The 20,502-nt window shown below is 54.0% G+C and overlaps 7 protein-coding genes across 7 annotated transcripts; 3 read left to right on the top strand and 4 right to left on the bottom strand.

The window, feature by feature from the left end:
* Window positions 1–214: 214 nt before the first annotated feature.
* On the bottom strand, window positions 215–6,813 carry HER10_EVM0005556 (uncharacterized protein; the record flags this gene model as incomplete). Its single annotated transcript, XM_035475167.1, has 5 exons — window positions 215–868; window positions 933–5,419; window positions 5,482–6,085; window positions 6,148–6,707; window positions 6,786–6,813. 5 exons carry the CDS (start codon window positions 6,811–6,813, stop codon window positions 215–217), a joined length of 6,333 nt encoding a protein of 2,110 aa, XP_035331480.1.
* A 1,435-nt stretch (window positions 6,814–8,248) lies between these two features.
* HER10_EVM0011850 (monooxygenase) lies at window positions 8,249–9,959 on the bottom strand (the record flags this gene model as incomplete). The annotated part of the gene is made up of 4 exons (XM_035481266.1): window positions 8,249–8,618; window positions 8,673–9,257; window positions 9,308–9,645; window positions 9,705–9,959. The coding sequence occupies 4 exons, from the start codon at window positions 9,957–9,959 to the stop codon at window positions 8,249–8,251; spliced, it is 1,548 nt and encodes a 515-aa protein (XP_035331886.1).
* Window positions 9,960–11,012: 1,053 nt separating this feature from the next.
* HER10_EVM0006163 (Sas10/Utp3/C1D family protein) lies at window positions 11,013–12,216 on the bottom strand. The gene has a single exon (XM_035475756.1). The coding sequence runs from the start codon at window positions 12,192–12,194 to the stop codon at window positions 11,103–11,105; it is 1,092 nt and encodes a 363-aa protein (XP_035331517.1). The 5' UTR covers window positions 12,195–12,216; the 3' UTR covers window positions 11,013–11,102.
* A 726-nt stretch (window positions 12,217–12,942) lies between these two features.
* Window positions 12,943–14,927, top strand: HER10_EVM0004685 (endomembrane protein 70; the record flags this gene model as incomplete). The annotated part of the gene is made up of 2 exons (XM_035474321.1): window positions 12,943–14,806; window positions 14,860–14,927. The coding sequence occupies 2 exons, from the start codon at window positions 12,943–12,945 to the stop codon at window positions 14,925–14,927; spliced, it is 1,932 nt and encodes a 643-aa protein (XP_035331425.1).
* A 317-nt stretch (window positions 14,928–15,244) lies between these two features.
* Window positions 15,245–16,305, bottom strand: HER10_EVM0008560 (uncharacterized protein; the record flags this gene model as incomplete). Its single annotated transcript, XM_035478077.1, has 2 exons — window positions 15,245–16,101; window positions 16,158–16,305. The coding sequence occupies 2 exons, from the start codon at window positions 16,303–16,305 to the stop codon at window positions 15,245–15,247; spliced, it is 1,005 nt and encodes a 334-aa protein (XP_035331671.1).
* A 212-nt stretch (window positions 16,306–16,517) lies between these two features.
* Window positions 16,518–17,650, top strand: HER10_EVM0012220 (uncharacterized protein). The gene is made up of 6 exons (XM_035481618.1): window positions 16,518–16,622; window positions 16,717–16,766; window positions 16,906–16,959; window positions 17,170–17,263; window positions 17,320–17,376; window positions 17,435–17,650. The coding sequence occupies exons 1-6, from the start codon at window positions 16,611–16,613 to the stop codon at window positions 17,441–17,443; spliced, it is 276 nt and encodes a 91-aa protein (XP_035331910.1). The 5' UTR covers window positions 16,518–16,610; the 3' UTR covers window positions 17,444–17,650.
* Window positions 17,651–17,655: 5 nt separating this feature from the next.
* Window positions 17,656–20,434, top strand: HER10_EVM0002946 (DIE2/ALG10 family protein; the record flags this gene model as incomplete). Its single annotated transcript, XM_035472637.1, has 5 exons — window positions 17,656–18,249; window positions 18,308–18,396; window positions 18,451–19,025; window positions 19,074–19,211; window positions 19,263–20,434. The coding sequence occupies exons 1-5, from the start codon at window positions 18,025–18,027 to the stop codon at window positions 20,432–20,434; spliced, it is 2,199 nt and encodes a 732-aa protein (XP_035331313.1). The 5' UTR covers window positions 17,656–18,024.
* Window positions 20,435–20,502: the final 68 nt, after the last annotated feature.

Here is a 20,502-nt window from a genome sequence, read left to right as displayed (position 1 = left end):
CATCTGTCCGCGTATAGATAAGTAAATATATTGATCAAATCAATTGCGGTAATAGCGTTTCAGACAGCGTTAATTTGAATAAACCTAAGGAAACATGACTCAAAGAAACGTGACGTGACCCAGTGTTGGCCAGTGTGTAAACTTCCCCAGGAACTCCTTCATGCTCTCGACAGACCCGCAGAATGATCCAAACTAGAAAATCTCAGTTCTAAATTCAGTGCGCCACCTCGGACCCGAGCCGCCTGAATCCCAAGCGACTCCATCTTTCCTTGGCTGGAGACAACAAATCTCTCTTCTTCGGTGCCTGGACCTCAGCCTCAGGCTTGCCGAGATCCCACTTGATCGCCTCGGGCCACAGAAGGCTCGTCTCCTTCTTCTCATCCGCTGCGGACCAATTCTCAATGGACGGCACGTTGAGCTTGCCATATCCTTTCAGTCTCTCGAGGATCTCGCTCGTGTTTCTCACGTCACCGCGGGTGGCCCAGCCACATCGTCGCATGCCGTCGAGGTGCATGTCGGCCGCGGCACGAAGACGCTCGTCCTTATCCGCGCCTTGACTTGCGGAAAGGTGCTCGTCAAGATCGCATACGACATCCAGATGCACACGTCCAGCATCGCGAAGACGCTTGGCATGGCGCAGGAGGTAGGCTAGGCGGTTCGAGAAGTAGAATGCGGAAGAATCCAAGCCACCACGAGACTGACGAACGTTGTAGTAGATAGTTTCGCAGAGGGTGATGGCTTGGTCTAGGTGGCCCGCAAGCTCGTGCGCGTTGACCAGCAGGGAGCCGATTGTCAGAACGATATCAGGAGACCACACGCCACAGTTGCGCTGGACCTCCCTGGATCGCCAAAGCGAGGTAAGAAGGCTCTGTAAAGAGACAGTCAGTAAAGAGCACAGAAATATTAGTCGTTGAAGATTGTATGAAACTTACCTCGAGTTCTGCCCAGTTCTTCTGCTCGCCAAGGAGGCGAACAAGTCCGGAAATATCCTCGAAGCGAAGGCTAGTAAACTCAACCTTATCGTCTCTCAAGACCGTCAACACATGTTGCAAGACGTTGCGGCTGATGGAAAGCAGCTCATCCTGCTGTTGCTTGCCGGCAGACTTCCATGTGTCTACGCGGATGCCAGCCAGGACCTCGGCGAGACGGAAACCCCATACGTAGGAGTTGCGCTGGTGATAGAACCGCTGGGATTGCGCAAAGTCAAATCCACATTGCGCCACCTTCTGAGCTCTGACAAAGTCTTTCTCCTCGACCATGAGTCTTCTGACAGCAGTGTAGGCGGCCTTGCAGGATACCAGACCAAAGTCGACAGTACCCCTATCGGCAATACCACCACCGATCTCGTTGAGAAGCGCGACGTAGAAGGCGAATCTGGCATTCCTGTCGTCTTGGGAGCTTGAAGACTTGAAGTAACGCGAGGTGAACAGGGCGAAAAGCTTCTTGTCGAGGACATCCACAAAACCATTGCGGCCACGGGACTGCCAGACGAAGCGAAGGCGGGCTGCCGGCTCAATGATGGTCTCGATCCTTGTCGAATCGGTGCACGTAGCCATAACAGACATGTACTGCTCATAGAGAACTGTCTCGAGGAGCACATCTGCCATCAGCTCAGAGAAGCTGTACCGTACCTTGGCATCTCCGTTGAGAGCCTGCTCAAAGGAGATCAAGAATACCAGGTATACCTTGCTCGACTGGCCGGAGACCTTGATGTTGACATCCTTCTCTCCGCCTTCGAATCCAGGGAAGAGAAGCAGGTATCGCAGCTGTCGGAGAAGATCCTGGCCGTAGTGGACCATTCCCGCAGACAGGTAGATGGACGCCAGCGTCTTGGCTGACGCATGAAGGTTCATGGAGATCTTGACAGTAGTGATGATCTCAATGATGGAAACTTGTAGAAGCTGGGCGATGGAGGAGTGAGCCTCCTTGTTACCAATCTTCTTGTATAGCAATACGACTTCCTTGAGTTTGGACAGAGTCTTCTCATGCCACCAGCCGAACTCAATCTTGAGTTGAGCGTAGATCTCAAGACTGACTCCGATCGCGCGATCGATGGTTGTGGTGGTTGTCACCTTGTTGGTTGTGATGACAGTCACGTAGAGCTTCGATAGACGCTTCTTGATCGTCCTGACCGTGGTCTCTGAGACGACGTTGGTGGTCGTAGTCTTCTTGATAACCTCCTCGTAGATGGTAATGGACTCATGGTAGTGCTCCTCGGAAGTCTCACACAACTCCGCCAGAGCGATCAAGGCCTTGATGACGATGGCAGCATTGGCGCCAAAGACCTTAGTCGCGGTCTCGCGATACTCAATCGTGAGCTTGTAGCGAACCAAGAACTCGGCCTTGGCGTGGAACTCAAGGACATATCGGTATCGCTCGTAAATGAGCTCGACGACCTCCTGCGTGAACTTGATCTCACGGTTGTGATGAACAAACGTGGTCCAGAGCGTGACGCAAATCTTCTGCAGATCAGCCCAGCGCTTCTCAGCGTGGTAGTGGTTCAGGACGATGACGGCTGCATCTAGTGCACTTCCATGGCAGCACCCGTCCTTGGAGAAGATGGTGACGATTTCGCCGTAGCAGTCGTAAGCCTCTCTGCGGCCAAGTTTGTGGTAGACAGCGGCGAGCTTGTAAAGAATACTGACTTGCAGGCTGTGACCAGAAGACAAATGCCTGCGGTAATGCTGCAGGAGCTTGACGTAGATGTCAATGACCTTCTCGTGACGGTGGAAGTCTTCATAAAACTGAACCAGGGCCTCAGCCGCCTCGAAGATCAACACATTGTCGGCCTTGAGGGTCGAGAAACAGGCGTTGTAGATTCTGAGGTAGATTGCATCCGCCTTCTCAAATTGTCTCTGGCGATGGTAGCACAGAGCGAGGCGCTGCGCGATGAGGATGCGCTCAGAGATGAACTCGCCCTCAATGGTCAACTTGGAGTCGACTGACAAGACGCCCTTCCAGGTGATCTCGAGAGACTGGCGAATCACGACCTCGGCTTCGGCCCAATTCTCAAGCTTGAGATAGAGGTTAACCATAGCTAAGCAAGACTTGAAAAAGTTTCTGTCGGCCTTGCGACCTCGGCAGCGTTGGTAGTTGGTCTCCCAGATCTCCCTGGTAACGGTCTCGACGACGGTGGTGGTGGTCTTGGTCTCGACATAGGTCTCGGTGATCTCCTCGACGACCTCTGTGATGATGGTGGTAGTGGATTGAGCCTCTTCGCTCTCGACAGTCTTCCTCTCCTTGAACCAGCCCCAAACTTTCTTGAGGATGGACATGGATACACTGAGGATGCCGAAAGACTTCGCAAGGATACCAAGCTCCTTGAGGCGAATCATGATAATCTCGGACTCAAAGGACTGGTTCTCGTACTCGGCCCAGACGCATATCATAATGTTGCAAGCCTCCTCCGTTCGCTTGACGCGCTTGAGGAAGTTGATATACTCGATGGCAATGTTGATCTTCTGAATGTGAAGCTCGATTGTCACCTTGGTAGTACGGCAGACTTCGAGAATGCCCCGCCAGAGGCTGATGTATAGCCTCTCAGCTTGAATTAGGTGGCCCTTGGACTCGTACTCAACAGCGAGGCTGATGAGAATTTTGATGCGACGGACATCGGTGAACGACAAGTCGTCCGCAGTGTCGAACAAGAGAGAGTGCCACTGGCTATGGTTGTGGACCTTCTTGTCGCTAGCCTTCAGAACAACGGTCATGCCTGAGATGGCTTCGGCAATCGAACCCTCCTTCTTCGAGCCCTTGCCGAAACGGGCGGTAATGATGATATGGAGTTCGCTGTAGATAGACATCGCAAGCTCTTCTTCCTTGATATCGATGTAGAGCTTAGCGAGTGCCTCATACCATTTGATGACGGCATCACTGCGGGCTCCCTGCTTGCTCTTGGAGATCTCAATCATGAATTTGATCATCTCTTCACGGTGCGTAACCGTTTGAGTGCGCTTGGTGAAGGTGAGAGTCTCGGTGCAAGTGAGGAACAGGTTCGTGCATGAAACCACGAGAGGGCTGAACTTGTACAGGACAGTCTGCCCTAGATGCGAAGCCTTGTAAAAGAACTCGGCTGCGAAAGCATGCTCAGACTGACTCCGGTGCAGGCTTCCGAGGATGATGAGGCTTTGGAGGTATGATCGGTTCTTCTCGCCGAAGCAAGTAGAGCGGATCCGAAGACTCAGACTGTGCATCTCAATGGTCTCCTTGATGGCGTACTGTGTTTGCCAGTAGTGCCATTCCAGCATGGTGAAGAAGATGGAGTCGGGGAAAACATCCTTGAACTCGGAAGTCAAGGTGATGGTGCCGTTTTGGCCGCACAGTGATGATGAGCGGAAATGGGAAACCCAGTGGCGCACCATGTAGCTGACGATGTGGTACGCTTGGAAGCACTCATGGAACGTCTCCTCGCCTACCGGTTCCATCGACGGCTCACAAGTATAATTGCTGAACTTGGTCTTGGCAAAGAGAAGGAGGGCCATGGTGAGGTGGCGGTGGGAGTCGTGGAGAGACATGAGGGTTGAGCCGCAAAGACTCTGGACGTACTTCCTGATGGTGGAGTGCTTGAATCGCAGGGTGCCGTGGCGAATCACCACAAGACCCTGGGTGTTGCTTACAGGTCCCTTGACATCAGCACCAGAAGAAACCGTGCGTGTCGACAATGAGACTCCCAGGAGGTCTGTCATCTCACCGAGTGTGAGCGGGCGCTGGGCGGTGACCATGAACGTGAAGAGGTTGTAGGTCTTGCTCTCGCCGTACTCCTCCTTGAGGTTGACCTTCTTCATCAGCTCTCCAATGACGGCTTTGACGTCGGATCTGCAGCCAGCGATGATGCCTCTGAAGACTCCAAAGTCCGAAACCGCGAAGAAAAGCCTTCTGGCAAGGTAGGCAAACAGGAACGAACCCTTGGCCTGGTCCGCAAGCTGGCAAAGCAAGTCTCTTCTTGCCTGCTCGCTCTGTGCCACAAAGCAGCAGCTCCGCCCAAGTCTGTTGGCAAGATAAAGCTCAATGTCGTCCCGAACGTGATCAGGGGTGACGACTACGTGCTTGCAACCGCTGCCGCCAAGGTGTGAGATGGGCCGTGAGAATGTCACTGCTTGGGCCCTGGGAAGCTTTCCTATGCTAGCGTGGAGGCGTTTGTGAAGCTCCCCTGCCTTAGTAGCGCCACCTGAGACCTCATCGAGACCGTCGATGATGATACTGAGATTGACCTTCTTGCTGTTAATTGAAGATAAGCTCGAGTCGAGGGCGTTCCATAGGTCACTCTCTAGCTTTGCGCTGTTGTGGTAGGGCGAAGAATGATCAAAGATGGCTTCGAGCTTCTCAAAAAGAGCGACGTCACCAACGTTGATCTCGAGCAGCTGAGACAAGAGGCTCTTGAGGAAGGCGATGGGGGTTGTCTCCGAGGGGATATCGGTTGCTAGGCCCCAAACATCAGCTCATGCATCACTCACGGTACGTACAAACACCGAGAGAACTTACAGAATGTGTAGGAGATGGTCTCGTACTGGACACGGTTGATCGGGCGTTCCAGCCTCTCCCGTACCCATGCGGCAAGCATACTTTTGCCGCAGCCCTCTCCGCCAGTAACAGTGAAGATCTTGTCATCACTGTTGAAGAATTCATGCAAGTCATGCGAAAGCCACTCGCATGTCCCATCGACACGCAACTTGCGATCGGCAACACGTCCATACATATGAGACTTTGCTGATTCCCGTGTGGGGAGCAAGTGACGACGAAGTGTGGTGATGTCTAGCCGGCGGTTCTTGGAACCGAGCTTGTACTGCCACATGTGGTTGAAGAGGTTCTCTCGCTGGGTCCAGATCCTGGTGATCTGTGAGCCGAACTGGGCGTCAAAATCAATCGTCACCGAGCCGCTGTAGATGCTGTTGATCCGGGAGCGGTAGTAGATGGTAACATCACCGACGAGCTTGAGCATGGTATCAAAGATGCGACTCAGCTCGTAGCGGATGGCATCGCTCGCGGTGAACATGCCATTGAGTCTGATGGCGTGGCCGAGCACTAAGCCAAGCTCATACAGAGCGTTGAAGGTCGGCTCCAGTGCCTGTGCTTGATCGTGTCCGAGCTGGGTAGGGAAATGTCAGCGTCGGCGTTGTAGCCGGAGAGTTGTAAAACTGTTTGATTTACCTCAAGCAACAGGTAGCAAGTAGCCAACGCTGTGTCGCGCACAAGCGAGCAGCCCTCAATGAAGGACTGAACGTGGCGCGAGTATTCGTCCAACTGAAGACCGAAGAACTCGGCCGACTTCAGAACGCGATCCCACTGACTGCCCTTGGGAGGCATGTGTGTCAGACGCTCATCGGAGATGTATGCGAGGTAAGCGTTCAGATCGATGGTCTGGAAATGATTGTGGGTGACTTCCTCGAACTCGCGGACGAGCTTCTTCTGGATACGCCTGGCTGTGTCAATGACACGCACGACGCGGTATGACGTGTGGCCGTCGTTGGAGGCGACCATGGTCAAGGCATCCAAGCTGATAGACGACGACCTTGAAGCGTCGCTGACGTTAACTTCGTCAATATGTACGACGCTGGACTCCTGCTTGGTGGAGTTTCGGGCCAAAGAGCCCTGGTTCGAAGTTGCGTAGACGGACATCTTCGTGTCTGCTACTGTTGGTACGTCGTCGATAGACTGGCTGTCTGAGCTAACCGACAAGATAGATGAGGAGTTCGAGGGCTTCCTACGACCTGTTTGAAGATGTACACTTCAGCGGGGATTCTTCATGGGATAATGTTTGCAGAGGAAAGAGGGGGAAGTAAACACACTCAATGGGTTTCTGCGGAATCCAAGCATTCTCAGATGGGCAGTCCTGAAGCTTTCTCAAGTTTAAGGGAATACTGCTTCAACTTATAAGCAGCTTGACTAGTATCAAGGGATCCTGAAAAGCATCTACTTCTCGTACACCAGCATGGATGAGGTCAACGGGTATCCCGAGTTTTTACAAGGGCTGAAGATCATATTGCTCGTTTGAGACACGGGCGTCTCCAGGTTGACCTTGAGTGGCCCAAGAAATTTAACGCAATTCCCTCAAGATGCTCGCATCGCAGAATGTCCTCAAGGGCATGGTAAAGTTCACCTCGGTCTGCCGACTGGGCTTCGTTCATAGAGCCAATGGGATGTTACGCAAGAAAGATGTGTCCCAAGACAGTCAAGTCTGCGCTGAAGGAGGGGGAATGAGATGTTTGATAATCCGAATCATGTCTCGATGAACGGACAACCCCTCTTCCCGAACAGATGGTAGGTGTATGCAGCGGGAGCTTCAGAAATGCATGTTAATGTGAAAATGGTTGTGCTGTGAAAACGTTATCACCTTTTGTGGCTGGCTGATCTCGATGACGGGTGCTCAGAATGGCATTCCCCGCTTATAGAAGTGAGCGACGTTCGTCGATGCGACCGTTCGAACCGGCACTTCTATCTGATGGGACGTCGGTGCCTCCGGCTGCTAGAGATGTGTAACCTTTGCAGAGCTAACCCGCGAGCGGATGAAGTTTAGAATCATCTCCACAAACTCGTGAAGATCGCATCCATTGGCAGAAAAGAAAGCTACGAGGCTTGCAGGTGTTGTGACTATTGAAACTCAGCACCGCAGAGTTGGAATGCCTGTACGAGAGCTGAACGTTGCTGATATGTGATGCTTCTCAAAACGGAAATGTGGCGCTTTCACGGCCGACTGAAGCGGACTTGCCGGATGCAATGCTAGCCCGAGCTGGAAATCCGGGGAGCGTGTCTCTGCCGGTGATCCACACGCAGGGCGGAAGAGCTTCGTTGCGTGAGACTAGGTCTAGGGATGTGGTCAGCGATTGGTTCCCTTTGACTTTTGTGGCTCAAGCTCCGAACCGAGGGACACGAAAGCATCCCATAGTGCTGAGGACTCGGTTGCAGAATCCCCAAGGGCTCAATGTGCTAGGAGTTCCGCGGTAGTGGGATCAATCAACTTCTCGTCTTGATGACCATGTCCCACAACGGACGCTGGTAGGATAGAGAGGCAGCGTGGCAGTCAACTTTGGTTGGATTGGAGTGCATGATGAGGAATCTAAACTAGCAGCGATGTCTCATTTCAAAAGTCTCGTTCACTGATGCCAGTTATCGTACGCGGTGCATTTTGCTTGCAGACTCTCTCCAGGGCTTTGTGAAACACCAACGCCCAGGTGATCATGTGAGGACTAACTTCATAGAGCTCCTTGTCGGCTGTTGCTCAGTCGCGACTCGGAGCACGCTTGGCATTTTTCTAAATGCTGTGTCCTACATCGCGTCCGACATCCTCGTGGAAACCCATTCCGTTGCGAATCCGACTCTCAACCTCAACGACGCGCTTAGGAAGCATGAAGCCCAATCCGAAAAAGACGAAGAATGCCCACTTCCAGCGGAATGGGTTGAAGGTGACACTGAAGGCGAACCACCAGATGAGCTCGAGATAGGTGAAGAAGTCGAAAGCACCGGTAGGCGACGCAGATTTCAGAAGTTTGGTCATTTCGATCCAGGCCTTCATCCAGAAGGGATGGGGTCTTGTCAATGGGTCAATGAGGAACATCAGAAGGATTCTGGTATAGATGCCGATGTGCCAGTTTCCGACTGTGCCGATAGCAGCAACGTACGTGCTGTAAGTTGTCAGAGCCAAGTTCATTCGCAGGAGCCATTAGCAAGATGCTTACCAGTTGATAGCAGAGATGGACGGGTGGTTTGGAGGGAAAGTCTGGATATACCAGTTGGGGGGCGAGTACGGCTCGTTGAAGCAGTCATCAGGCAAGAATTCCAGCGACGGGCGCTTGAATCCAGTGGCCATGACGATGATATCGGCCGGGATGACCTGTCTTCTGCCAGGGCCGCCCTTGGGTACACCTTGAGCGCGTCTGTTGACAATTACTCCTTCCGCCGTGAAGCCCTCAATATCGCAGCGAACCCACTCGGCGTGGCCGGACCGGATGGTCTCCATGACATGGCTGTTTACCATTGGCGTATCCATGTAGATGCCCTTGTCGTACGGTGCGATGTCTTGCAGGTCTCGGTAGAAAAACTTGCGAAGCAGCGTCTCCGGGATCCACGAGAGACGAGTCTCTTGACCGAGGATGTTCATAGCAAGAAGCATGTTCACGATGGGATTGCGAGGGATGATCCACTTGTCGCTGCGAGACAGAATGGAGGTCTTTTCAGCTTCCTCGTCCACAGCAAACTCCAGAGCTTCGACGGCGCTGGCACCACCTCCGATGACGACGAGCTTCTTGCCCTTGGCGTTCTTACTGTGAATTTGGTTAGCAAGCTTGGAGCTAAAGGCGGGGAACATACATACCCAGTAAGCTGGCTGGAGTGGTAGATGTTGCCCTTGAACTTCTCCATGCCCGGAAGCTGGGGCATCTTGGGCTCACCGCAGGTACCTACAGCGGCGATGACGCCTTCGAAATGGCCATTGGCGGTGTTGTTGACGACCCATCTGCCCTTCTCATCCTGGTAGACCTTTTCGACGGGTGTGTTGAACTTGGTGCGTGTCTCAAGTCCATATTTCTGCCAAAGCTGCTTTACCTGGCTTAGGATCTGCTGTCTATCGGGATACCCGCGTTCCCACTTGACCGAGGGATGGAAGCGGAACATCATGGAGTGGATTTGAAGACTGGACGAGTTGTTCACTTTCTGTTTGAATCGTTAGTGTCAGCTTGGGAGGGAGCATTGGGCTTCGATGGGCGACGTACACTCCAGATACCACCGAGGTTCTCGCGGCCACCGGCCTCGAAGATGACCACATCAAAACCATGGCCAATGCAGTGCGCGGCGGAAGTGACACCAGTGATACCAGCTCCAATGACAGCAACCTTGGGTCGACTGAGACGAGTGCTGGGCTCGGGAGGGGTGGGCGAGAAGATCTTATCGGCGAACCATTGCCATATCTGGAAGACGAAGAGGAAGGGGTGGAAGAAGGGATTCTCTACACGAGATTCGGACGGCATCGTGGCGAGTAGGCCGCAAGCCTTGGACGAAGTCGGTGGTGTATGGGAAGCAGGTGAACAGCAATTGGTACAGCTGGGTTTGTGTTTGGAGTGAAGCAAAAGGTGTTAATCACGAAGAACCACGATGTGAAGGAAGGGAGAGGGCACGAAGCTGTATTAAACCCTACCTGTGTCAAACGGAGTAGGTACTTTCCGCACTACTTACTTTTGCTACCTATGGATGAGTGATGAGCCTAGGGAGCTCCGGGAGCTCTGGGCAGGTGGCTGGCATGTGAGCTCTTCTTCCCATTGCCCCTGGTGCAATGCTGCCGCTGCCGCTGCTGCTGGTAGGCAGTAAGTAGGCAGGAGTAGGTAGCTGCTGCCAAGGTGAGCCTGTAAGGTGAGGTAAGACTGAGACGACCGGCGAACAGGCCCACCCGATTATCGACGATTGACGTCACCAAGAACGCTAGGGAACCCATTGAAACGCCCGCATTGAAGCATGTGAAGACGAGGGTTTGGCTCAGTCTCGCCAGATGTCTCCCTAATTGGACGCATACGGGGACAGTTCAGGGGGGGCTTGGGCCGTCATCTGGTCCAGTCGTTGAGAAAACCACGCAGTATGTATTTCTTCCTCCGGAATAAAAGGACGACCCAATGGCATGACAAAAACTCTGTGGACGAAGTATACCTTACAGATAGGTATGTACAACGTCTGTGTGAAGGGTAAAGATGAAGAGAAATTGACATGGGAACCAAGGCCAGACTGGCTCAGCATGGCAGGGCCTTGGTGCATAGTCCGAGAACCAAGGCCTCGGCCAATGAAGCTGGTTGGGCCGTCGTGGCAGTCTAGAGCTAAAGAGGCATTTTTTTCATCGGGAATTTTGGAGATCAGTGGCCGATCGGATGCCCTTCCGCCATTTCCCGGCCTGCCTTAGCGCTGCCAGCCTGGTTCAGCACCACCCAAACAATTGAGAAATCCAGGAACACGCTTGAAGCGCATCTCACACACAACACACAGACACGAACACGATGGGGTGATTCATTCCTTTTTAAAGTTGGACGAACTAAGAAATGAATTGGCTCCTAGAACCTCGGCATGGCCCTTTGTGATGGCTGCTGCTACTGCCGCTGCTGCTCCGTGTATATTGTGGGTATCTCCGTCTATCGCTTGCCTCTGTCGCGTCTGCCCGCCTCCAACATCTTGGCCTTCTTCTGGAATCTCTCGCCCATCTCGGCTTGGCCACTGCCCCTTGGTCCGTCCGCGGTGTCCCGGCCGCGCTTCCGGCTCTTGTCGAGGATGTCGCGGCTGCTGCCGCCACCGCTCTTGCGGGCCGTGAGTCTGTTGATTCGGTCGACGCCTTCGCCGAGGTCTCTCCACTCCTCTCCGCCGAATTGCATACGCTTGCCGTTGCCGGTACGCATAGCCTCCTCCTTCTTTGCCTTCTTGCTGGACGTGGGGAGACGGGTAAAGTTGGCTTCTTCGTATTCCCGACGCTCGTCTTCCGTCTTGCGGTCCGCGGCCGTCTTCATCCTGCGACCACCATTGACAATAGTCGTTCCGATACTGGGCTCGGCGATGGGGGCAGTCGACAGCTCGTGCTCGATGAACTCGTCCATGGTGTGAGACTTGAGTGGGCGGCGATCAGACTTCTCTTTGCGCTCAGAGGGCATGATGGTAGGCGCAATTCTCGGGGGTCGGTAGACGCCATTCTTCGCAGCGGTTGCAACGGCAGCAGAGGCAGCGGCTGGTCTGACAAAGGCATCTGGCCGAGCTTGAAGATGGGCTGCCTTCATCTCCTCCTCCTCTTCGTCGCTGCCAGATTCTCCGTCGGAAGCAGAGTCGTCAGAGTCGTCTGAGCCTGCACCTTGCGCGGCCTTGACTGCTTGGGCGTTCCGTTCGGCGTCGTCCGCGGCGCGAAGAATCTTCTCGATCTGGTAACGCAGCTTGTCTTCAAGGGGCCGGACACCCTTCTCGAGGTACAGTCGGAGTTCGACCAGCTTCTTGACAACCGTCTCCATAGTCTCGCCGGCATTGTCATCGTCGCGGGATTGCTTCTTGGCGTTGCGCAACTTCAAAAGGATCAAGAAGACCAGGTTTTGCAGGTACGATGCAAGAAGCTCGTTCTTGGTATCGAGAAGTGAAATTCCATTCTGAGGCGACGCAATTGAGCCTTTTGGTGCCGCATCGAGTGATGTCGTCAATGACTGCGTCAAAGAGTCCAGCAATGCTGGAAGGGTGCTTGGTGCCGCCATTGTAAATCTGGCGATGCTGTACGTTGTTCGTTGAAAACTTGAGATCGCAACGGAACAAGAGCGCGGTGCAGGATTTTTTTTTTGCAACTGCTAAACTGATCTGCGCTATTGCGGGGACCGGTGCATCGGACCTTGTGGACCCCGACCACCGGTCTCCGCTACGTACCTAGGTATGGATGTTTCCATGCTGAGGTGGGTTCCTCAGGCCCTTGGAAGGTACCGGGCAGCCGCAAGACCCCGGACAGACAATGTTCCGGCTGGTCTATTACCTGAGGTGCGACGGTATGGAAGGTACCTAGATGCACGTACTTCTGGAGCTGAGCTGCAGGGGTGAATGGTGACTAAGCCATATTTGGGACAGTTGTTCGAGAGGCAGCAGGAGCTCCTGTAAATGAGATACGAAGCTCCCGGACCTGATACAACAAAGGCAATTGGCCATCTGTCCACCACGAAGCAACTCTGCTTCTTGCACAAACATCACCGCGAGCTCGCCGTGTTCTTGACGAACCGCTTTTACCGCCATCATCCAGGTGCAGACGGAACCCGGATGACCCACCGGCTATAAGCCGCTTTCCGCTACCTGGACCTTACCGAGAACCAAGGGTACGTAATCGCGATCCATCCATCGGGGTAGCTATTCCCATCGGTTTCATGTTTCACGCTACTTTGCCTCTGGCCACCATCTTCTCTTTCGCAAAGTATCAAGACTGATCGCAACTTTTGGGCAGAGCTCCGACATCTCGACACGATGCAACTACGAGACATGGCGCCTTCGTCGGCGCTCGTGGCCTCTTTGCTGGCTATCCCACAGCTCGCTTCCGCCTTCTACTTGCCAGGTGTTGCGCCCACTTCTTACAAGAAAGGCGACGTCGTTCCTCTCTACGTGAACAGCATCAAGCCGGTCGCCGCTCCCTCCGATTCTCGATTGCACTCAATTGTTTCCTACGACTATTACCACCCTGGCTTCAAGTTCTGCGAGCCCGAACCCCGTCCCGAGTATGTGTCGGAGAGCCTGGGCAGTATTCTCTTCGGAGATCGCATCATGACCTCGCCATTCGAGCTGCGCATGAAGAACGACGAGAAGTGCAAGCCACTTTGCATCCAGAAATACCCCCCGGCGGCTGTCGGTTTTGTCAAGCGCCGCATCGAGCAGGGCTACAGCCTGAACTGGCTTGTGGACGGCCTGCCCGCCGGACAGCAGATCTACGATGACTTTACGAACACGACTTTCTACAACCCCGGATTCTTGATGGGCGGCGAGGACGAGAACGGCAACGTCATCTTCAACAATCACTACGACATCAACGTTGAATACCACGCCGTCAACGGCGATCAGTCGCAGCTGCGCGTCGTCGGTGTCGTTGTCGAGCCGAGCTCGCGTGCCTACCCCGGTCTGCTCGACTGCAATAACCAGATGGAGCCCATCATCTTCGAGGAAGACGGCACTGAGAAGGAGGTCAAGTTCTCGTACTCTGTGTTCTGGATCGAGTCCAAGACAGCTTGGGCTACCCGTTGGGACAAGTACCTGCACGTGTTCGATCCCAAGATCCACTGGTTCTGGCTCGTTGACACCGCAATTATCGTTATCATTCTGATCCTTACCGTAATGTCCATCCTCGTCAGAGCTCTGAAGAAGGATATCGCGAGGTACAATCGCCTTGACCAGATCAACTTGGACGACCTCTCTGGTACTTCGGCGCTAGAAGATGGCGTACAGGAGGATTCGGGATGGAAGTTAGTCCACGGAGACGTCTTCCGCAACCCTTCGAACCCTCTCCTGCTCTCGGTCCTGCTCGGAAACGGTGTTCAGCTTTTTGTCATGACGGGCTTCACCATCTGCTTCGCCCTTCTCGGCTTCTTGTCGCCCTCTAACCGTGGATCCCTCGGAACAATCATCCTGCTTCTTTACACCATCTTGGGCTTTGTGGGTGGCTACATCTCGGCGAGAACGTACAAGTCGCTGCAGGGCGAGAAGTGGAAGATGAACATCGCGCTGACCCCGATTCTGGTGCCGAGTATCGTATTTGGTGCCTTCTTCTTCCTCGATCTCTTCCTCTGGGCGAAGCAGTCTTCCGGCGCCGTGCCCTTCACTACCATGCTGGTCATCATTGCCATCTGGTTCATCCTGTCGGTGCCTCTGTCGTTCGCCGGATCCTGGATGGGTTTCCGCGCATCTCCCGTTGAGGCGCCTGTCAAGACCAACCAGATTCCTCGCCAGATTCCTCCTGCCACCTCCTATCTTAGACCGATTCCCAGCATGCTCATTGTCGGTCTCCTGCCCTTTGGCGCCATCTTTGTCGAACTCTACTTCATCATGAGCTCCGTCTGGTTCAGCCGTATCTATTACATGTTCGGCTTCCTATTCCTCTCGTACGGTCTCATGATCGTCACAACTGCTGCCGTCACCATTCTCATGGTGTACTTCTTGCTCTGCGCCGAGAACTACAACTGGCAGTGGCGATCATTCCTCGCTGCGGGTATGAGTGGTGGCTACATCTTCCTTAACTGCCTTTTGTACCTGTTCACCAAGCTGAACTTGAGCAACCTGGCGGGTACCGTCCTCTACGTTGGCTACAGTGCTCTGATCTCCTTCTTGTTCTTCATTCTTACTGGTAAGCTTGCCTGCCACCCCTCAGCTTCGATTTATACTAACCTCGCTTCGCAGGGTCCATTGGCTACTTCGCAAGTTGGTGGTTCGTCAGGAAGATTTACGCCTCCATCAAGATTGATTAAATGGCATTGCATTCGGGCGTTGACATCCGGCGACAGGTTCATGCTATTGTATCAATGTTTTTGTACGAATACTCACTCTCGTCCCCCGAGCGTTGCATTGTAGTATTGATGACACGCTTTGGCCTAGGAGCAGAGCGTGGTTGGTCATGAGGTTCAAAAAATGAGATTCTTTTTAGATGGTAGACGGCAGGGATTGGTAGACGGGAGCCAGCTGCCTCCAGCTTTGAGTAAAACAACAGCGCATGTACAGTTCCCTTCATTTGATTTGTCTTGTGCGAATAACATTGTAGGATATTTCCCGTGGAATGGCTCCTGGGCTACTCGTCGTCATCGTCGTCGTCCATGAGACTCGTAAACTGGAACTGCTTGCTCTTGCCAGCCGAGGACGCGCCGGCACCAGCGCCAGCAGCCACACTGTCGCGCCGGTACGCCTCCTGCTGCTCGCGGCGAATCTTCTCCATCTTCTCCGCGTACTCCCGGTTCTTCCTCTCAATCTCGGCCTTCTCCTGCTCCTCGCGGACCTTGCGCTCCTCTTCCTCTTTCCGCTTCGCCTCGGCAATTTGCTGCGGATCGTAGCCGCGGGGATCGGTGCCCGAGTCCGCGAGGTTTTGATACATGGCCATGGCGCCGCCGCGGATCATGCCCTCGCTCGGCCAGGGCACGAACGTTGCGTTGAAGTGAGGGTTGAGGTGGTTGCGCAGGCCGTCGGGCAGCGAGGTCGCGGTCGTTTGCTGCGTTCCTGGGAGGAGGTCCTGCGAGCCGCCGACGGGGCTGCCGTTTGCTCCGCCCGAGGGGCCTGGAGTCTGACCCTGGCTGGGTGTCGGGGCGGCGCTTACGGGCTGGCTCTGGAGGCCGTTTGCGCCGGGGGTGTTTGGGTTGGTCGTCATGCTTGCGTTCGGGTCTGGGCCGGGGGAGCCTCCGCCGGCGGTTAGGCCGCCGTTTGTGAGGGCGGCGGGCGGGAGGGTGGTTTTGCTGATTCGGCGGGCATAGTTGAGAAGCTCGTCGTATTTCACGGGGTAGTTGGGTCCTTCGGGGTGGACAGTGATTTGGGTCGTGGTGATGTCCTTGCGTGTTGTTGCTAGACTGGAGAGCGTCTCTCTGATTTGCGTGTCGAGGGAGGTAGTTGTTGCTCGGAGTTGCTGCAGGCGAAGATTGTTGTTTTGATGGATTTGAACTGTGATCGTGGGATTAGCACGGTAGCCTGGCAGCTTGTGTCGGAGGTAAGCTTACCCTCGTCGAGGCCTTTTGTGAGGTCATGGTCTGCTTCGTGGAGGTCCAATGCCTGCTTGGCGTGGGGATGATATTTGGATACCGACTCAATCAGAACCGCAAGTGCTTTCTCAACGCGCTCGAAGCGCGCGTCAATAATCTTGTCCATGGCTGTGGTCGGAAGTCGTCGATCGGCCGAGATCGCTGGTCTAGCTGGTGGTGTGAAGGAGAGGATTTGGGTGCAAGGCTGAGTTGAGCTCCGCTAGACCGTACTGTAGGCCCACCAGAGGCAGCACGCCCATTGGCTCCGGGGTTCAATGCTCGCTCCCAGCCTGTAGCCTGAGGCGCATTGGAAATCCGGCCGGCTTTTCCCGCTAAGAAACTCGCGCAACATCACCATTCTTTCACGACCTCACTCTTTTGCATCTGCAATTGAATACCCCACAGTTCGTTCGCACGACCACCACAGTCAAGATGCCTTCTCCCGTAAGCCAGACTGCTCCCTGAGCTCCCACGCTCTTGCTTCACGCTTCTGTGGCCACTCACACATGACAAAATACTGACAAAAGTCGCAATGCAGGCCCGCGTCGGTACTCTGTACCCTGCCTTCCGCAGCAAGTTCGGCCCCAAGTACGTCTTACGATACCCATACGATTGATCCCTCTCGACTGCGGCTCTTCGAGTGCCTTCGAACTCCCGAAACCCCGAGACAGAAATCACGCACCGAGCAACGGACCAAGAGAACAGTAGGCTGACTGATTGAATCTAGGTACAACACCATCCCTAACGTTGGTGGCTGGACCATTGCCTCCGTCGTTAAGCTGTGAGTTGCCCTCTAGACTCTACGCCGGGCATCCGGTATCACGATTCCGTCCCTTGGCTCAAGAAGCCGACACTGCCATGACCACTGTTCCGCCGACATGGAAGTCACAAATGACGACATGAGGCGACGAGGGGATATCGGATGCCGTCAGAAGACAGAGATGAACACAATTGGAAAACTTGGAATGGGTTGGCTGACCTATTGTGCTAGCGGAACCCGCGCTGCTGGTTTCGGCGCTGCCGCCGGTGTTGCCGCCCTCTTCTACACCTCCGGCATCCCGAGAATCCAGAACGACATCCTTGTTGTAAGGCAGACTGCGTCTCCGAAGTGGACTCGCCTGAGAACTGACGCCCACTACAGAAGATCCCCATTGTTGGCCCCAAGTTCCTCAAGGAGGTTCCCCCTGCGTCTGACAACGTGAGCTTCCCTCGAGATCGTACACTACCAAGGCAATATGCTAACATTAGACAAACAGCCATTCTAAATGCCTTTCATGACCCGGCTATGCTTTTTTAATGCTGAAAATGTGGTGAGCATGGTCGAATGAGGTGTTGGGATGGAGGGATGTCCACCCTTCGGGGCTTGTATAAAAGATACAATAGACTCTTTGACTTTAGTTGATGTGTTTGAATAAGGCAGTGATTCGAAAACTAAGTCAACCTAACTACTCTGTGCTATGTATTTTCTACGCATCATCTCAAAACACAGCATTGGTAAAAGTAGTTTTGTTAAGGAGCTGAAGTTCCCCTTTCATGAGCAAGTAGCTTCAGTGAAAGGCCGTGCGCAAACAGTGCGAAGACGCGTAATTGCTGCATCTTCGCCAAATGATGAACTGTTCACTTTCTCCCACCTCACTTGTCTGTGTAAGAGATCACTTGCTGCTGCTGCCAACACTCATTGTTTCCCCAGGCGAAGGCATATTCCCCTAGTTCTCCGACACTCATTTCAGTTCCGTTCCTTCTTTGCCTCTTTTCACATCTTGAGTGATTACATCCAACAGAACCAACAAAAACCCACGGCCAGTCACCTCAATCTTGTCTGCCCTCTGTGCATCTCACATCGAAGATGAAGGCCGTCGAAGCCTTTGTCGACGGACTCAACATCCTGTCCGTCGTCGTTCTCTACTCTCTACTATGGGTCATTACCCCCAAGATGCCCAATCCCGACCCCTCGGGGCCCAAGACAAACAAGATTTACGATGTGCTCATGCGCGTGTCGTACATCATCATCTTCATCCTCGGCTGGATCTGGTGCAGCAATGTCATGGCCCAAGTCGACAAGCCATACCTGGTGAGCTCGGTTTCCCTATGCAAGATTGACACCATTCCACCATTCTGACAGGAAATAGGACGAGATCTTTCATATCCCTCAAGCCCAGAAGTTTTGCCAGGGAAAATGGAGCGAGTGGGATGACAAAATTACCACTCCTCCCGGCTTGTAAGCCGCCATTCTCACTGGACCCATCACCATACCCAGCTAACAAATTTCCAGATACATTCTATCAAAATACTATCTGCAGGTGATGATGAGACCTGGCTGCTCCGTCCTCGATCTCCGTGGCGTCAACATCATCGCCGTGCTTGGCGTCGGCATCCTCGCAACTCACTGCCGCCACCTCCTCGAGACTCGCCGCCCCGACGCCAAGTCCCCAGCACCCCCAGCAGTGCTCTCCTTCCACGCGATTCACCTGGGCTGGAACATTGCCCTCTTCCCTGTACTATTCTTCTTCTCGGGTCTGTACTACACCGACGTCGTCTCGACCTTGTCAGTCCTTGTTGCCTACTACCACCATCTTCACCGCGTCCGTAAGGAGCGCAGTTCTTTCTTGAGTGACTGGATCACTATTGTCCTCGGCGTCTTGACTCTTGTCATGAGACAGACCAATGTCTTTTGGGTTGTCGTGTACATGGGTGGCTTGGAGGCTGTCGCCGCTGTCAAGGCCCTCCGTCCTAATCCGGTGGCTAAGCCCAGCATGAAGACACTCGGCGAGGTTGTGAAGTTCTACGGGTGGAGATACTCTGTTGGGGAAGTCCACGATCCGCCTCTCAACACAGCTTGGCCAGATGGTGAGTCTACTGAAACACGGGTGGAAGGAATTCTACTGACATGGGTAGACTTATTCTTCTCCGCCCTGAGCATCGGCATCGCGGCTCTAGCTAACCCTCTTCGCGTGCTGAAGAAGGTCTATCCGCACATCACCATCATGGCCCTCTTCGCCGGCTTCGTTGCATGGAACGGCGGCGTCGTGCTCGGTATGTTTCCTCATAGAACTCCAACGAATACAAGGACTAACATGCCGTCAGGCGACAAATCCAACCATGTCGCGACAATCCACCTCGCCCAAATGCTCTACATCTGGCCTCTCTTCGCCTTCTTTTCTTTCCCCCTCTTCCTACCTTCCGCCTTTGGGGTCCTCCGTTTCGTTCACGGTCTCTACCGTACCACCTTCAAGACGAGCACAGTCAAGCCCGCAGACTCCGATAGCAGCACACACGGCCGCAAGCACGCTCTCAGCGGACCTGCTCAAGGTAGCTCTTCAAAGAAGCAGAAACTCCAAACTGAAGTCTCTACCGAGCAACTCGATTCAGCAACCACCCCAACAACCTCCCTCATCCTCATCACCCTCCAGAAACTCATCGGGTCCAAACTCTACCACGTCCTCCTAACACCCGCCCTCCTCCTCCTGACTCTCCTCGTTGTAAGGTTCAACACCATCATCCACCCCTTCACTCTCGCAGACAATAGACACTACATGTTCTACGTCTTCCGCTACACGATCCGCCGCCCGGGCCTGTTCCGCTACTACCTCATCATCCCCTACACCCTCGCCCGGTGGCTCTGCTGGGACGCACTCGCCGGCTGCGGCCAAGGCGGGTTTCTCTCGGACCACACCGCAGAATGCTCGGGACGGCACACCGCGCTTCGTCCCGGACCATGGCAGAATAACCCCTTTAGTACCGCAACCCTGTACCGCGAAGAAAAGCCCCCTGCAACAGAGCCTGTTGACCACTTGAAGGCCATCACAGACGCAGAAGGGAAAGAACTCAAGGACCGCCACAACCCATACGCCATCATCACCCTCGCAGACCAGACATCCTACACCACAGAGCCCACCGCCTCATCGACCGCGATTCTCCTCCTCCTCGCGACTACGCTTTCGCTGATGACGGCGCCCCTCGTCGAGCCGCGCTACTTCATACTCCCCTGGGTCTTCTGGCGCATTCTCGTCCCGGCATGGAGACTCCACGATCACGCTGCCACACATCCGGTCCTCTCAAAGGCCGAGAAGTTGCCCATCCTGGGCTCGTTGGTCAGGTTCGGAAAGAAGTTTGATGTGCGACTTGTGCTAGAGACTCTCTGGTTCGTGCTTGTCAACTTGGTCACCATGTATATATTCCTCGCCAAGCCGTACCTATGGAGAGCAGAGGATGGCAGGGTATTGGAAAATGGTCGGTTGCAGCGGTTCATGTGGTAGATGGATCACTGCCCTGCGTAAAGAAATTCACCTCCTGAAGGCTAGTCAATACAGACTCGTGGGCAAGA

This window comes from Colletotrichum scovillei, assembly GCF_011075155.1.
Source record: "Colletotrichum scovillei strain TJNH1 chromosome Unknown Contig00007, whole genome shotgun sequence".
Taxonomy (NCBI): Eukaryota; Fungi; Ascomycota; class Sordariomycetes; order Glomerellales; family Glomerellaceae; genus Colletotrichum; species Colletotrichum scovillei.
The sequence above is the reverse complement of the archived record's forward strand: the minus strand, read 5'-3'. Positions and strand labels throughout refer to the sequence as shown.

Coding starts and splice junctions, on each gene's coding strand:
- HER10_EVM0012220 (XM_035481618.1), top strand. Junction 16,767..16,905: donor CGCAGCAAGTTCGGCCCCAA/GTACGTCTTACG, acceptor GATTGAATCTAG/GTACAACACCATCCCTAACG. Junction 17,264..17,319: donor TCCAGAACGACATCCTTGTT/GTAAGGCAGACT, acceptor CGCCCACTACAG/AAGATCCCCATTGTTGGCCC.
- HER10_EVM0006163 (XM_035475756.1), bottom strand. CDS start 12,194: ATGGCGGCACCAAGCACCCTTCCAGCATTGCTGGACTCTTTGACGCAG.